This window comes from Falco rusticolus, chromosome 3 (assembly GCF_015220075.1).
Source record: "Falco rusticolus isolate bFalRus1 chromosome 3, bFalRus1.pri, whole genome shotgun sequence".
NCBI lineage: Eukaryota > Metazoa > Chordata > Aves > Falconiformes > Falconidae > Falco > Falco rusticolus.
In genome coordinates, this window is record NC_051189.1 from 102,572,755 (window position 1) to 102,589,779 (window position 17,025).

Here is a 17,025-nt window from a genome sequence, read left to right on the forward strand (position 1 = left end):
CCGGGTTCCTTCGGCACCTGTTTCTTCCTAAATCCTCAGCTGCCTGGTGGACTGCCACCCTCTGGATCCCAGTTTCCCCAGTGGAACAGAGGCAAGGTGTGCGTATCAACACCCAAAGCCAAGGCTACGAGCCCCTCCCCTTTCTGGGTGCCTGCACCCTTCTCGAGGAAAGCCTGAGAGTAAATAACCTCTCAAAAATGCAATAAAGGCCCATGCATAGCATCTTAAGAGGAGAAAATGAAGAAGTAACGTGGTTTAAAGATGTTCTAACTAGTGCTAAAAGATAAATCAGTAATAAATAAGTAGTATTTTAGATGTCACAAATTAAATAAGTGATGCCCTTTATGTACCTATATATTTACATGCAGTACTAACTAATTATATTTTAACTCTGTAAATAGCAAATAAGAAAGACACAATGATCAGATGGAAGCTGGGGAAGAGGGAACTGTCGGTGTACTTTACCAAGCCGCATTTTATTATACATCATGTACATTTAGAGGTGCAAGAGTATTTTCAAAAACAGAACAAAAATTTTGCCTTTTAAATACAAGATCTGAAAGTCACCAGGTGCAGTTTTTGCTGTTCTCTACATCGTAACTTTGAAGATACAAGAAAAATAGTGGAACACAATCCTAAAATGGTACTTTAAATTCTTCTGCAATTCCTAAAGAAAAAAAAACTATTTTAAAATTAAATTTGTTTACTTATTTATTCAACAACTGTGACTACACCTACCCAGCAACAGCGAGAACAACAAATTGCCAAGCCAACAACTGAAATTAAATTAACATCGTAGCGTTACTAACAGAACTGGAGTCTGCACGCTAATACAGTCATTTTGATGAAAGCTAATGAAAACATATATATAAAAAAATCATATTAGAACAACATGATGGGGACATGAGGAACGTGGAAGCCTGACAGCGGCAAAGGTGTCACAGCTCCCTGCCTGCAGGCCCTGCCAGTCCAGGAGCCAAATGCCCCTTCACAGCCGGTGCGGGCACACATGGACACAGCCCCGTGCATGGACACGGACAGACACAGCCCTGTGCACGGACACACGGACAGCCCCGTGCACGGACAGTGTACTAAAAACTTAGTCTTTACTAGCTTTACAGAATGAAATCTGAACTAAAACACTAAGGTATCTGTGAGCCACAGGAGTACTGAGGGTCTTTGCTTTGCCCCTCACTGCTCTCTTTCTGTGCTTGTGCTTCAAAAAGGGTGCCACAAGTAGAGTCATAGAATATCTCAAGTTGGAAGAGACCCATAAGGATCATGTCCCTGCTCCTCCCAGGGCTATCTAAAACTAAACCTTTTCACCAAAAACATCATTTAGACACTCCCTGAACTCCGACAGGCTTGGTGCCATGACTGCTTTCCTGGGGAGGCTGTTCCAGTCCCCCAGCAGCCCCTCAGTGAGGGACCTTTTGCTAACGTCCAACCTGGACCTCCTCTGACCCACCTTCACACCACTCCCTCGTGTCCTGTCGCTGGTCACCAGCGAAAGGAGATCAGGACCTCCCCCTCTGCTGCCCACCTTGAGGAACCTGTAGACTGCAACGAGGTCACCCCTCAGCTATGTGGTCACCCCTCAGCCTTCTCTTCTTGAGAACTGAACAACCCAAGTGACTCAGCTGCTCTTCGTGAGCCTTGCCCTTTAGGCCTTGCACCATCTCGGTCACTCTCCTCTGGGCACACTCTCACAGTTTGGTGTCCTCCTTGTACTGAGGATATAAATATTCACGTGCAACAGCAGCAGCTGTTCCCTGCACAAGAGCAACTTAAAATAACAGCATCAGTGTAACCACAATTAAGATGAAAGGAATCTTCCGATCTGTGGATTTGCTCTCCCCGTGGGATGGACTTGCTGTTTTGGACAGAAGTTGTAACACAAAGGCGGTTCTGCTCAGCTCACCCACGGAGGCGTGTTAACTTCTCTCAAAGGAAAACAGCCAAACCAAAGCTGCTTCCTGCTGCCTTGGTTCTGAACAGTTATGTCTGTCCAAGAGTGGTCTCCAAAGCAGAGAATGTTTAAAAATCATTATTAAAATGAAGCTGAGATCTCCCAAAGTTGATCTTTGTTAAGGAAAGATGTTCCACAGCCTACTATTTTTACTTCAAGTTAAGGAGAAAACCCATGAGCAGCATACAAAGGTGGATATTATACAGAGCAGCGGGTCAGAAAAGATCAGCATTATAGGTCGATTTCTTGTTGTAACATTACAGGAATTGACATTATTAAGCAAGCATGCAGAATAATGACAACATTAGGCTCATTTTAGGTATTTGCTTAAATAGGGGAAAAAAAGAGGTGCCTATGAAGCAAACAAAACAATATCTGAACCCAAAACTCCTAAACTTCTATTGCAATTAGAAAAAGGCCAGTTGCTATCCTTACAATCTTCAGATATCTACGTATACAATCTCATACGTACACACATTCGCATCATCCCGCTCTCAGGACAGGTTTCAGTCTAAACACAACTGTTCATGTCATTTTAGACACCCTGGGGCATGCCAGCTGTCACTGCAGCAAGATGTCTGTCTCCATCGCTTCTGGTGGTATCAGCCTGCTTAAGTAAACACTTGAGACACCACGAGACGTTATTATGGCAGTTGAAGCCTTTGTGTAGGCAACTGAACCTACTCTAGATGTATAGTTTGGGTACTTAAATTCTGTAAGTGGACTCAAACTACATGAAGCAGTGGAAGATGAATATCTGAAAATGGAAGGAGAATCCAGACACCCTCCTGTCACAGTGAAACACCAGAATTAGCTTTTGAAGATTGCTGCAGTAACAAACTCGAATATGTTACAATATCCTGAATGTCCATGTCATTCGCAAAATGGCAACTTTGGAGAGAAGAGCAAAAATGTGCAAGAAGCATGAGCTGTGCCCGCGGCGGAACCTGGAGGACAAGGAGCAAAACACTGGTTCCTGAAACATAAACAAACTCCGATTTCTCAATGCAACATCACTCTGGGACTCTCAGAACAAGGGGAGAGAGCACTGTGCCATAAACCTAAGGAGAACAGCAGTAGCTGTAGAGCTTCTGGCAGAAAACCTCTCCCTTCTGAAAAGCCGCAGGCGCAGCGCTGCTGACCGCAGCACGGCACGGCTGCACGTGTGTACAGCCACACACGGGGGCGAAACGGACCGTGTTGCAGCCAGGAGCGTACAGCCCTGACCGTGGGCAGGCGGGAAACACTAGTGGTGCCGGGATTTTCCCAGCTGCCGCAAACCTGTCCTACCTACCCACACGGCCTTCACATTCCCCGAGATGCTGCTTGGCTGCGGCTGCCCTGCGGTATTTATACCCATGAGGTAACTGGGCTCCTTCCCTAAGCAACTGCAGGGGGAATGGGGGCCTGGGGCCAGAGACCGAACTGCGGGCTGCTGCCGCTGGCAGAGTGGCTGGCACTGCCCAGCAGCACGTGCTACAAGGCAAAGGAACACGTTGCTTCTCTGTGAAAGCCTCGGCACAGACCACTGCTTCTCCTGGCTCCCTCAAGCCATCAGCGAGATGCCCTTTGCAGAATGGACTGCTCGGGGATACATTATCCCCTGCATTCACAGCAGGAACATAACGTACTTCACCAGTATTTTCCGGCTTGCTTTATGACCTTTCACTGTACTGCAGGTGGCCAATACATAAAAAGAATCATGGTTTTGCTCCTAGGCAAGGAGCGTGTTTTCCTTCAGTTGTTATCGTTTTGCTCCTCTGTGGGAGAGCTGTGCTTCTGCTTCCCTGCTTTCTCCGTGTCTCGGCGTTCCAGCTGCCCAGATTACCACAGCCCGTGTTTTGGGGTATTTCTGTTGTTGTTCAAAGTCCATATGAAAACAAACTGATTCTGCGATGTTTTTCTGTATGAAAGAACAAAAATAACAGTGCAGACAATGCAATACTTGTGTTAACTTCAACATTGCCTTCAAAATAGGATGCATCAGCGAAATTCTGTCTAGCACCTCCTCACATGCACAGATGGTGTAAGAAAAGCTGGCGATACAGCTTGGTTTCTTTCTTTCTCACTTTCTTAGCCTTGATTTTTCATCCTAGATTTAATTTATCATTTTCATGTCTTTTGAATTTTTATTGCGTAAGATTGTGCTTGTGGACTTGCACAGCCGTTTCTTTATTGAGAGCTTCAAAAATACCTGCATTATGTTCCTTGCTATGATGCTTTTCTTTCTGTATTTATTTTTACCTTGTTGGATGACTCCCACGCCTTCCTCAAGGAAGATGACTTCATTTCTCAGTGCGTGTCACTGTGTCAGTGCTCTTTTGAACAGGGTATTGGAGATACTTGCCTGGGTAAAAAACCATCAGTCCATGACAATTTGTGCCCAAGCAACATCAAGCGGTGACCAGCTATCTCACCTTTCCACTCCACCATCATCTCTGATTTTAAATACCCTTTCCTTGCTCTTACAGAAATTATTCAATGCATTTCTTTGAGTAGGGCCTGGTGTGAATGACTTTGCCTGTGACTCAGCTTTGATTTCTTCCATCAGTTCTTCAGTTTACCCTTTGTGAAAACCGGATGAGCCCATGTCGCTTCAGCCTAGCCACCTCTGTCAGGCCCACGGTCACACACGCTGCCAGGACCTGCAGCTCCCACTGCCCCTCATGGCTGGACTCACCGGGGACAGTTCAAAGGGGCTGCCAGGGAGCAGAAACAGCACCAGCACCTCATGGTTTGACCCCAGCCAGAAACCAAGTACCACGCAGCTGCTCGCTCGCTCGCTCCCCCCACCCCAGTGGGGCGGGAGGAAAATCAGAAAAAAAAGTTAAAATCCATGGCTTAAGAACAGTTCAATAATGGAAATAAAGTCAAACATAATACTAACGCTACTAGTACTAATTACAGTGAAAAGGGAGATGACAACAGGAGAAAGAGAACTAAAGCTCGAGACAGAACCGCCCCCACAAGCGATGCACAGTACAATGGCTCGCCCCCCACTGAGCGATGCCCAGCCCGTCCCCCAGCAGCGACCCCCCCAGCCCCCCCCAGTTTATATACTCAGCGTGACGCCATACGGCATGGAACAGCCCTCTGGCCCGCGGGGGCCAGCTGTCCTGGCCGTGCCCCCCAGCTCCTTGTGCCCCCCAGCTGCTCGCTGGCCGCCCGAGAAGCTGAGAACTCCTCGACGGAGTATAAATGTGGCCCAGCACCAGCCGAGCTCAGCGTGTGCCCCCAGCGCCGCTCCCACCACCCCCAGTGCCCCCTGCCTCGCTAGGCGTGCTGGCCGCCCCAACCGACAGCAGGGCAGGGGTCTGTGTGCGAGGGGCTGGTCCAGAACCCGACCAGTCACCGGGTCAAACATCTGTCACCGTTTATGAAGTTACTGTGCTCCAGCTTAGGCAAGGGGGACAGAGCATCTCGAGAGGCGACAGCTTCCTGCACTTTGGCCTATATCAATCACCCCCAGCAGTGTTTAAGACTAAAAAGGAAAAACACGCCCCCCCCAAACCCCCATGACTAGACCACTGCCTGAGCAGCTATGTCTTAGGGAAGGAGTAAGTAACACAATGCTCCTCACACACTGCTGCTGCCTCAGGCAGAGCAGCTCATTTTTCAATGCCACTTAGATAAGAGACGTGGATGCAACCAAAAGCCTCAAGAGTGCAGGAAAAAAAAATAAACCTCCAAATTTCTTCTAAATCTCCTGACTTTCTGATCAAATATGGAACCTGCAGGAGCTCCGTTGCCATGTGTAAGTATTACCATAACCCAGGACCACATCAACCTCTAGATGAGAAACTCAAACTAATTTAGCTCTATAAAGGTTACAGGATCTCATCGGTTTTATATTTACCTCAGAGCGCAGCTGTCTTCATAATCACGTCCAAACAGATGGATGCTGAAGGAAACCCACGTTGACATATATTGAAGCTAATGAGGTAGTGCCTCAAAGTGCCATCACTGGTCTTTTGATTTGATTCTTTTTCTATCTTTTTGGTTTTCTTAAGAGCTGTTGTAAATGAAGTATTCTTTAAAGCACAGATTTAAGAATTCCAACCAGAATGGCTTTCTATCTTTTTAGTTAAAATAGTGGTGACACGATAACAGTCCTTTTATTCGAGACAACACTGAATGACCTCTGGTCTTGTAACCCTCCTTCCTTTTTCTCCCAAGCAATTTCATTAAATAAATTGTATCTAGCTAGTGGTTAGATATTTCCCAGGATGATGCCATAAACTATTACAGAAGTCTACTTCTGTCAGTCGCTCATTGAAATCTTGGAATTGCAACTTATTTCAACCGGAAAATTAATACAGAAGAAATCAAGCTTTAAAGTTTGCTCTATTTTACTGTATACTTTTGAACTGCTCTATGCATAAAAATCTAGGAGAGCTTTTGAACATTCAAGGGTACCAGAGTCACAGCCCACAGCAACAGGGACATTCCACTCTGCAAGCTTCAAACACATGATACGAATGTTCCATCCTGTAAATGTCAAGGCCAAAGCAAAAGCGATCGCCTGCGGTGTGTTGTGGGTGCAGGGGTGCACAGGCAATGGAGCTTGTGTCACAGGTGGTCTGTGAAAGCCCTCCCTGCATCCCAGCGGGGGGGAAGCCCCCAGCCTGAAGGCATTCCCACTTACAAGCAGCCCAGCGACCCTCCTTCATTGCTTTATTGCTGTCACCAAGGCAGTACAGCATATTTGTAGAGGGCTGTCATACCTCGTCCTGAAACAGATGCAGGTTACTGACCGCATTATCTGTTCTCAGCCAAGCACCCCACGGCACAAGCAGCAGTTTGATGGATGGCAGCTGGGAAGCACAGCCTGATGTTTCCTTTGGGTTGGTAAGGCTTGGAGAAAAATAGCTGGGACCAGAAGAATTTGCTTTTAAGTTACCTTTATTTAAAAGAAAAAGAGGCATTGTTTTTTATACCAAGGGGCCAAAGTCCTTTTCTAATTTCTAAGTTCTAATGCAACTGCTGGTGCCAAACCCAACCAACAATAAAGGTAGAAATGGAGGGAGAGGGAGACCTGCTACTGGGATAAAGCGTCTCACTAAAGCTTGTGTATGAAGGAGGTCTCCAAGAGCCAGGCTGGCAGAAAAGCCAGACAGTTGCTCAAGAAACTGCAGAGAAAGATCACCTTTTCACATGAACTGAAACAAACCAACCGCCCCCCAACTTCCCAGGTGGATTTCTCAGATGCAGCAGGAAATGCAGCTGGTGCCATCTCTTCTGCGTGGAGGCAGGGAGCGAGCTGAGCTCGAGTGGCCCAACACACATGCTAGCAAGCAGAATTTTGCATCAAGTAAAAAAGAGGGGGGAAGCAAGCAAGCAAGCAGAGCTGGAATTGTCCTTATGCACACTAACACTAAATACACACAAAATGCAACACAAGAATACCAACGTAATTATTCCCAGCAGAGAAGATCCACTAGATAGAAGAACAGCCAGCTGCTATTCACCTTTTAAATATAAGCAACATGACATGAAAAACAGTAGCACTTAAACATTCATTGGTTGAACCACGTATCATAGAAGTTTCTTTAAGAAGTTTCTTTAACTTGAGTCAGAATTCAAATGGTCTAAAGAAACTGTCTGGTTTTAACTTAAAGTAAGTCTATTCAATATACTGCCTTCGGCACGAATTCTTTCTTTTTAAAACAAATCGAAAGTATTTTCAGGTACAGAATGCAACACCTTTGGAAGAAGAAACAACATGGTTTGAAGCCATCTGAAGGAAAGCTACAGCGCAGACCTCCCGTCCCACAAGGGTGGCACCGTACACCCATTGCTCAGTTCAGAAATTTCTAAGGCACATCAGCTGTATCTGGAGCAGGGAGCCACGTGATACCTTGTCAGATCCAGCAATCCAAGAGAGGCAAGGCTGCCGGAGCTCTGGATCCCCAGTCCAGCAAGCAGTGAGGCTGAAAATGGATTCCCAGTATGTGTACGTGTGTATACATGGCTGGCCGCGCAGAGCACCCACAGGAACCGGTGGCCTTGTCCCCCTGCCCACCTGGCTGGGCAGGATGCAGGTCTGTTAGTGGAAACACTATGTACAGGCTGAATCCCCCCAGCAGCCGGGCTCAGACTGCCCAGTAGCTGCCCCAGAACTCCAGTCTCCCCAGCTGCTGGTACCCAGGGCTGCAGCTGCTGGCACCTGAACCGACGGTCACTGGAGTCACCGGCAGCACGGGCACACAGCCTGTGACCCACAGTCCCACGCCCCCCTCCTCACCCTGCCCTCCCCCACTGTGGGGCCTCCTGCCCGTGCAGGCAGGCACCCCCAGAACAGACCCCCTAGCATGGGAGATACACCAAGGCGTGACAAGTTAGTGGGGCTGCGCAGGGCGCAGCCAGAGCCACGCTATTTACACTCCGCTCACCCTTTTTATCTGCTACCCCAGATTACCCAAACACCCCTTTCTCTGCCCTTTTTCCTCCCCTATACACCCCCAAGTCCCGCATCCTCCTCAGACTGAAAGGCGTATTTCTAACCCCTTCTCCCCTCATTTAAAACCCTACGCAACTATTTAATATTATATAAAATTAAAAATGATCATCAACTTATGTGCCCAATTCTCTAACAGCTTCCACAAACTTTCTGCTACTGGCAGAACTGAACTCCTTTCAGTTTCATAATTGAGCCACTCAAAAATACATCTCGAGGATGTTGAACCCTCACCTCCACGTACCTACTTCAACACCGATAAACAGCACGGCTCAGCACAGGACTCTACCAGCACAGCTTGCTCTGGCTTTTTTATCTTCAAAAGAGACGTAACGATTTCAGGTACCATGACAACTCAGACTGGGGATTTAAACCTTGTTCTCAAGAAACCCTCAGGAAGGCTCGAGGCCAGGCGTTTCCCAGGGACTACTGGACACTTTACTTGCAGTCAAATTAATAAAGGAAATGCCATGCCTACATTTTTTTCCAGCCTGGAAGACTTGGGAACAACTCCAGCCACTGCAAGCCAGAATTACGAGATTCAAAGCCACAGCAGTCCATCACGTAAGGGGATTTGCAGTGCAAGATTTTAGTAACTTCAACAAAACAAGGAACGCTTATACAAATTCCAAGACAATTCTCTGTGCAGTGCAAGCAAACCAACGTACCTTCCAGATGTCCCAGCTGATGACAGCCTGCAGACACAGCCCAAGGCGCTGTCGCTCGCCGGGAGCCCTGCTGCAGTATCTCACCCAGGCACCCCCCTAACCGCTACGCTGCGGCACATACCACTGCAAAACGCACCTATGCGCTTCCCCACTGCTCACACCAGTTAAACATCACAGCCTGATAAAGAACAGGGTAAGAGCACCGAATAAAAATGTGGGAATTTTTCATTTCTTAATTCTACCAGGACCACCCTTACACTATGTTATAATTACCTGGTACATTACTGTACATCAGTTACTCATTTCACAAAAATTGGTAAAAGGAAAAATGCAATACTTACTACTGCATAAAAGTGGTTTGTTTATACTCTGTAGTTATGCTGCACCTACAGAAAATATTCATTACTTCAGTGCAGTGGGTATTAAAAAGAATCTATTTCAATAGCCCCACTTTTCAAAAAACATTTACATCAGGCAAAACCAACCAGCTGCAAGTCTGCTACTCTTTATGCTAAACTTGTAAGCCAAACTTAACATGTAAGACCTGAACTCGGCACCTCCTCTAAAATGAGCTTTAGACATCCTCACATCTACGGTACTTGTGGTAACACGGATTTTCAGTTGTGAGGTTCAGTCGCTCAAAGCATGAGACACAGGCTGTTTAAAAAGATTAAGCTTGACAGACAGCAACATTGCTACGCTGTTTCCAGGCCATACATTTTCTCTGCTGGGAGATGTACCAGAGGGACTCAAGGTTTTACTGAACTGTGGCTGCCTGCAGTGGCTGGAGAGCTCTGCTGTTGTAACACCACCTCCTGTGAAAAAGTTTAAAGAGGAACGCAGCATCCTAACGTAACTTTTGGCTTCCCATTTCAGAGAAAGAGTTTGCGGGAAGAAGTGCTTTTCGGTAATTCTGTCTGGTCATTTCTGAGCCAAAATTAATGGATGCACATGAAAGTTACAGAAGGCCAAGATGTGGTATTTTTTGTGGCGTCTACATCGTGATTTCTCTTCAGAAATATAACACCAGCCTAAAAATCGAGTTTTGCACAAAAACAATCTGCTCTGACACAAGCTGATTTTACTTGCTGTTTGTTCTGTGATGCCCTGAGGATAGCTAAGTAGTCTGAAATCCTCAGCAGCTCTGCTACTTCTATGTAAATGGAGAGAAGGAACACTTTATCATTAGTTATCTTGTCCAAGAGGTCAGAGACACCAGCAAAGTACTTCTTAAAACATTATTGCAGGACACAAAGAAGATCATGATCGTGTACTTTATCATTATCCTTATAGCATACGCGAGATGGACCACCTCAGCATTAGTGAACTCCTTCATTGTTTTTACACCAGCAGAAATCCCTTGTGGAGGAAAGGAATTCACGGCAAACCCACATTTTGCCCAGTAAGACCATCACACCCAAACCCATACCTATCTGCAATGTCTTCCTCTGAAAGACAACTCATGCATTTTGAAAAAAGTTATTTATTTTCACTGCTTTAATCTCTCTACTGTAGTGTTAGCACTTAACATAAGCATCCACTCTTCTACTGTCCTATTTACAATCCATTGAAATGTATACTCTACAAATACAATTTATATTTTCAGAAATGTAAGGGAAATGCACAATTTTTTAAGGTCTAAAAAAAAGTGACATCCATCTGTACAGGATCCTCAAGTCATCCAAAAAGTAAAATTTACAAGGCAGTATCCACACAGCTATGTAAGGGCAGGTGCTACAGTGACAAAGCAGCAAACTTGCTAATACAATAAAATACAGAAAATTAAAGTGTTTTGGGGCACCAGATAATACATTTAGTACCGCTGAAGTTGTAGATTTTGTTATACCCATATTTCTAGAAACATGTAACTGCAAACCTGGAGAATGTTCTGAAAAATATTAAACATTATATACACGAGGTAAATGTACCTTGGTCTTTTCAGAGGTAATCTGAGTTTAAAGCAACTGATATGAAGGGGGGGTTTGTGGGTTTTTTTGTTGTTTTTAAAACACAAAATGATTAACATCCTGCAGTCATTTCAATGGCACAATATAAACAAGGAACTAACTAAAAAGTGAATTTCATGGCAATCACACTCAGAACCATTACTGAAAAAATAAAATCGCCTCTTATTTGACACCTTCATGTCGATCCCAATGTCTTTACCTATATACAAAGTCCTTCTTAGGATTACAAGTGGAACCACCGGAGGGTGACAGTGTGTCATACTTCGAAAGTCAGCTTGAGAAACATCCCAGAATTCCAGCTTCTAAAGTTGGAAGGTCCCTGAAGAATTCCAGCATTCCAAAAAAGTTTCAGGCTTTTCAGCATCAGACCATTTCCAATGCTCCTTATTCTCCATGTCCATATCCACCTGGTCACAAGTCTGTAAACCAAACTGAGGCTTCAATGCTACTAAAATGACAAACTGATTAAATCCACAAAACTTAAGTGAGTGTATAACGTATGTAATATTTACAATAAACATTTGCATCAGTATTCATCAGAAACTGTTTTGGTATATACTTGAAATGATACAAAATTAATATTTTGAATGCTAAAATATTTTGGTCCCCCTGGATTTCCAAGAGCAGATCTGGTGATATTACAATCTTAATTTAAAAAATACTTATGTGTACCTGTGTCCATATATATAAGATATGATCTTACACAGGTAACATTTAAAGTTACATAATATATACAGACACAGCCTTTGTAAAAGGTGTTCGGTTTATATAATGGAAAAGAAGAACAAAGCTTGAAGTTGTGGTGTCAGAACTGAGGATACACACAGCTGTATTCAGAATCTGCATTCCAACATGAATAATAAGGCTGTCCCAAAACAAAGTTCCTGATGTCACATGCTGCATCAAGCATCCTTCCTGTGCCTTTTTTTGCAAAGAATTACAGCGATGTAAGAATAGTTTCTAGCAATTCAGGAGAATGAAGACTAGCAGGTGGTTGAGATGAGACAGGTGTAACAAACCACTGTACAGTGGACTGAACAATCTACATGCCATGATGCTGTTCGGCTGCCACAGATTCTCTTTTAAATGCAACAGAACTGCTCCTGATAGTTTGGGAAACTAAATGTTATGGTGATATGGCTTTGTATGTACTAAAAAAAAGCCACTAATGAAATAATTTAATAAATTACATTGAAAGGTCTCTCGCGTTACCAACAAGCTTACTGTAAAGATCTGTAGCATGCCTGTAGCCTGATGACTCTAAAGTATGAACTATACTTTGTACCTATGGTAAAGATCCAGTTATGCCTATGAAGAACCTCATAATTTAATGAAGTTAACAAATTGTTTAAATAGGAAGCCTTTGAAATTAGTATGGAGACGTAGTAAGTTCTACTTTGATCATGACCTGTTTTCTTTAAATATTTGTCTAGATACATAGGCAAGCCTCTCCAACAAGGTCAAGTAGGTAAGACTTGGGAGCTTAGCTCTGTTCGATCTTTTTTTTTTTTTTTTACAACAGTCATAACTGAAAGACAGTGGTGCAGAGCTGTCCATTTGCACAAAGGCACGGTTTATTTAAAATACCTACATGAAGTCATTTTTGATCCGGCTTTGATTAGTAAGAGGCCTGAAGCATATAAACTTGACTGGTCAGATAATGCCGAACAAATTTAAGTGTGACAGCATTACATATGTTTAAACTTAACTGTTTTCTAAGAACTTCTCTTATTTTTAACTCTTCTCCTGGATGCCATCTTCCAGTATAAGTAAACTCATCCATAAAGGTGGTTGATAAAGCATTTAATTATTTGCAGTTCAACCTCTGAAGGTCTGTAACTCCCGCATCATTTAAACCCATCTCCAAAAGCAAGTACTAAGAATCTGAAAGTACACAAGAGTCTTCAAAACGCTAAGGCTTGTCTTGGCTAAGCCTTATGTCACCTATACAGCCTCTTCTTACTAGGACCCATCCATCGCACTGCTTTAACAACCCATCTCACAGACCACGGAGCACAGTCTTGGCTATGCTTCTGCTAGCAACAGCCCTGCCACTGCTACCAGCTTTGTGAACAAGTCTCAGCGGACTGTATGCTGAAGAACAAGAAGGAACCAGAGTCAAGGTTGCCACGTGTGTTGAACAACAGGATGGGTACTGATGTGTTCTGGAGAGTATGAGATTAGGCGACATATTAATTCCAGGCACACGTACATATGGAAATACGACTGCGTGTTTTGGGCATTAATGAAACCAAAGGTCAACCAGACTCTTTCCAAAACTGCAACTAAAAAATGTCCTGGTAACAGCAGCTTCTTAGAGAATTTTCCACATTAAATCTCCCAGCCCCCTCCAGAAGTTGTACATTTGGGCAGGAAGCAATTCAACTTCTAACCAAGTTTGCAAAAACCTTGTGACATCCTTAAAATCTCAGGCAAATCTTGACTAAAGCCATGCATATTTTAGTGTGTTCTTATGACAACACAAGCCACCTTAAGCTTTGTTCTTCCAACTATGAAGAGGATTGCTGGAATCCTCTGGTATTTGTATCCAAAGACCTGCAGCTCACCACTTTCTGTGTATGAGGCACACACAAAATATATGCACATAAGATTCATAAGCAGCTTTGAACTTTCTAGTACAAAAGCCCGAGTAACTTCTCCTTAATTACAGGTGCACTTCATCCTCATTTAATTGCAAATATTGTTCTGAGCCTTACGACTCTGCAGAACTGCACAGAAAAATACACCTTTCATATTTGATTTAATAGAGAAAAATCTCCCTTAAGAACATCTTACTCTTCTTGCTACTTTTCTGAAGTAAGATAGGTACTTCAAGCATTTTAGAAGTACCACTTGATAAAAAAATTTATATGTAATTATGACTCATGACTTGACAATTACAAAATATGACAGTGAATTAACTAGCTTACCCTATTTAGAACTCCTACAGTGGTTTTAAGAGTCAGATTTTGGTAGAATTAAAGGTATTCTGCAAATTACGTACTCACTGAAATTAGTGTGAATTAGATCTTAGCTAGGCAAAGGAACAGTTGATTTTTAACTTTTATTTTTGAAACCAAGAGTACCATAGGCTTTGTACGTTCCTACTGTTTTGCATTAAAAGACTCAAAAGCGGCACTTACTGGTATAATACAATCTATCTTGAAGGCAATGTAATGTTCTGTAAAAGTGGAAAACCAGTAATCATGTATAAAGTATAGTTGCATAAATTATGTTCCAGCAACTGAATGAGGTCAATTTTTAAATCAAGGTAAGAGTCCAAAAAATATTCTATTATAACAGCTAGCAAAGTGTATTCCAACAGTACATTCACAATCTGAATCAAAGAACCATGACAGTGGTTCAGAAAAGTCAATGTACCAGCCAGGAATAAAAGTTGCTTAGAGCCACCAATGCACTCTAGAACAATATAGTGAACCAGTTCCATTTAAAAAGTGACCTCCTATTTTTAGCACAGTTAACTAGAAGTTAAGACCAGCTATCAACTTTCCAAATAAAAAAAATTATAGGTTAACAAAAATAAAACTAGACTACACAAGGTTCTGTAAGTAACCTGGGAAAGAGGTTCATAGTGCACAGAAAAGACCCAACACAACTGTTTAGCACATCCACAAAAATCCTAGTGACGTTCCTATGAAGTACTAAAAGGCAGCAATATCCTTCTGTTCCCCCAACGAGGTAGAACAATTAACCTTCTTAACACGCCACTCTGGTGCAGATATGGATTTTTACAGTGTTCTTCGGCAGCAAATCCCGGATTACATCTTTATCCCCTCCTGTTGACTAAGTTGCGATAATGTTTTCTTAATGCGCAAAGCTGTTAGTCTAGCAGCTCCGTTGGCATACCAGCATTCCCGCATAATTTTTGCCATTACTCGTAATGCCTGCAAAAGAAAGACAAGTAATCATACGTTTCAACGTGGCCCATATAACCTCTGTTCTGCCCTAGCCTCTTTACGCATTTCTGAAGTCTATTACTAGTACTACAACTGCATGGAAGAACGTGTTGTATAAAACCCATTCAATTTTTTATTTACAGAAAAATAAAATTCTTTAAAATACTGCAGAGCAGAATTAGTATTCTTCAGTACAGTTTCATCCCGCACAAAGGTATTTTAATGAAAAATGAGTAGCTTGTCTGCACATTAGACAAAAATACACTCTTCCTACCGTACCTCCAGTTAAGGAGTTAGTTCAGCATACAGCCATTCAGAAGTTTACCAGCTGTCTTCCTCAAATTGAAGCTTTGTAATGACTGAAAATTTTTGGAGTCTTTTTAAACTTCAAACAGCTATTCTTCAAAATCTGTGAATGCTTCTACACTTGTTAACAATGCAAATAAAAACTGAAGAAGAAATAAAGTAATGTATCTACCTACCAAGATTTTACATGCCAAGCTGTACTACACTGAGCTGCTAAGTAAGTTTGCAGGATTGGAATAGCAGCACTTAAAAAAACTCTACAGTCTGTCGGTGCGTATCATCACCTTTCTCTCCTACCTGTGCTCTCCTGCCCAATGTCTCATCATGGGCCTTCACCCATGCATCCGTTTTATATATGCCACAACCCGGTTCCCTCCTCCACTTAAGTACATCATATCCTACCAATCTCTTGCTCCTACTGTATCCTACCGCAGCTATTCTAAGATCCTAATGAGACAGCATTCTAGTTCTCCTCCTAGCTGGGCTCCTAGAGCAAGCAATATGAACAAAGCTGGCTGGAAAGGCAAGAATGTGCTCACTACTGCCCACGCGGTGGTGACTACCAGCATGGTGAACTCACCCAGAACCAGGTAAGCACTTCCACAGAGGTATCGTCGGGAGTAGTCGCTACATGCAACTTCAGCTCAAGTCTTTGGCTTAGTAGAGCCTCAGCTTCCTAATAACTACATTCATCTTTTCAATAAGTGTATACAGTACAGATTCCAAGACACACAAAATACTAAGGCCGCCACAGTTTTGGACGAAAATTCCTAGAGACATTTACTACTCCAGCCACTTGTTAGGACATTCTTTTACTACGCAATGACAAGGCAAAGACCCCTGAGTAAGTTTCAAGAGAGCATTCACAAGAGACAGCACAGCACTGTTGAAGATACCATTATGTGTCCCAACAAGCAGTACTGCTTTGCTGGCAGCGTACCGAGCTGAAACTAGCAAGTCCACTTCTTGAAAGAGATAACCAGCCCAGTTACAAACCAGCTGGCTCAGACCTGATCAGCTCGTGTATCTTTGGCACTCCTGTTGTGGGTTAACCCCAGCATGTAGCTAAGCCCCACACAGCCACTCACTCACATTCCACAGCCAGATGGGGGAGAGAATCAGGAGGGTAAAACTGAGAAAACTTGTGGGTTGAGATGAAGACAGTTTAACAGGCAAGGGGGGAAACCAAGCCAAAACAAAGAAACGCAAGTGATACAAAAACAATTGCTTACCATCATTCAGCTGATGCCCATCCCATCCCTCAGCAACAGCAATCCCTGGAAAACTCCCTCGCTTCCAGTTTTATTACCGAGCGAGTTTGCATGGCATGGAATACCCCTCTGATTAGTCTGGGTCAGCTGTCCCAGCTGTGTCCCCTCTCAGCCTCCTGTCTGCCCCTCGCCTACTCAGCAGTACTGGGGGCAGGAAAGCTGTGACGCTGTGTAAGCGCTGTTCAGCAACAGCTGGAACACCAGCGTGCAACCGGACTGTTTTGGTCACCAATCCACAACACAGCACCGCACAGGCTACCGTGCAGAAAATTAACTCAGGCCCAGCCAGACCCCGTACAACCCGCAGCTGCACAACTTGCAATGATGCTTCCTGCATAACGTAAATCAGACTAGCTTTAGTTTGCATTAGCATCACTTCTGCTTCACAGCAAAGGATCCTAAAATACTCCACGCAGCATTAGGTATTATTTTTTGCAAAATTACATTAAATATTACTGTATAACCAAGGA

General features: G+C 43.7%; 1 protein-coding gene across 1 annotated transcript in view; it reads right to left on the bottom strand.

The window, feature by feature from the left end:
- Positions 1-10,557: 10,557 nt before the first annotated feature.
- Positions 10,558-17,025, bottom strand: part of TGFBR1 (transforming growth factor beta receptor 1) — a 36,653-nt gene continuing 30,185 nt past the window's right edge. The window contains exon 9 of the mRNA XM_037379338.1: positions 10,558-14,966. Within this exon, the coding sequence (XP_037235235.1) occupies positions 14,841-14,966 (126 nt within the window). The 3' untranslated portion in view covers positions 10,558-14,840. The remainder of the gene's footprint in view (positions 14,967-17,025) is intronic.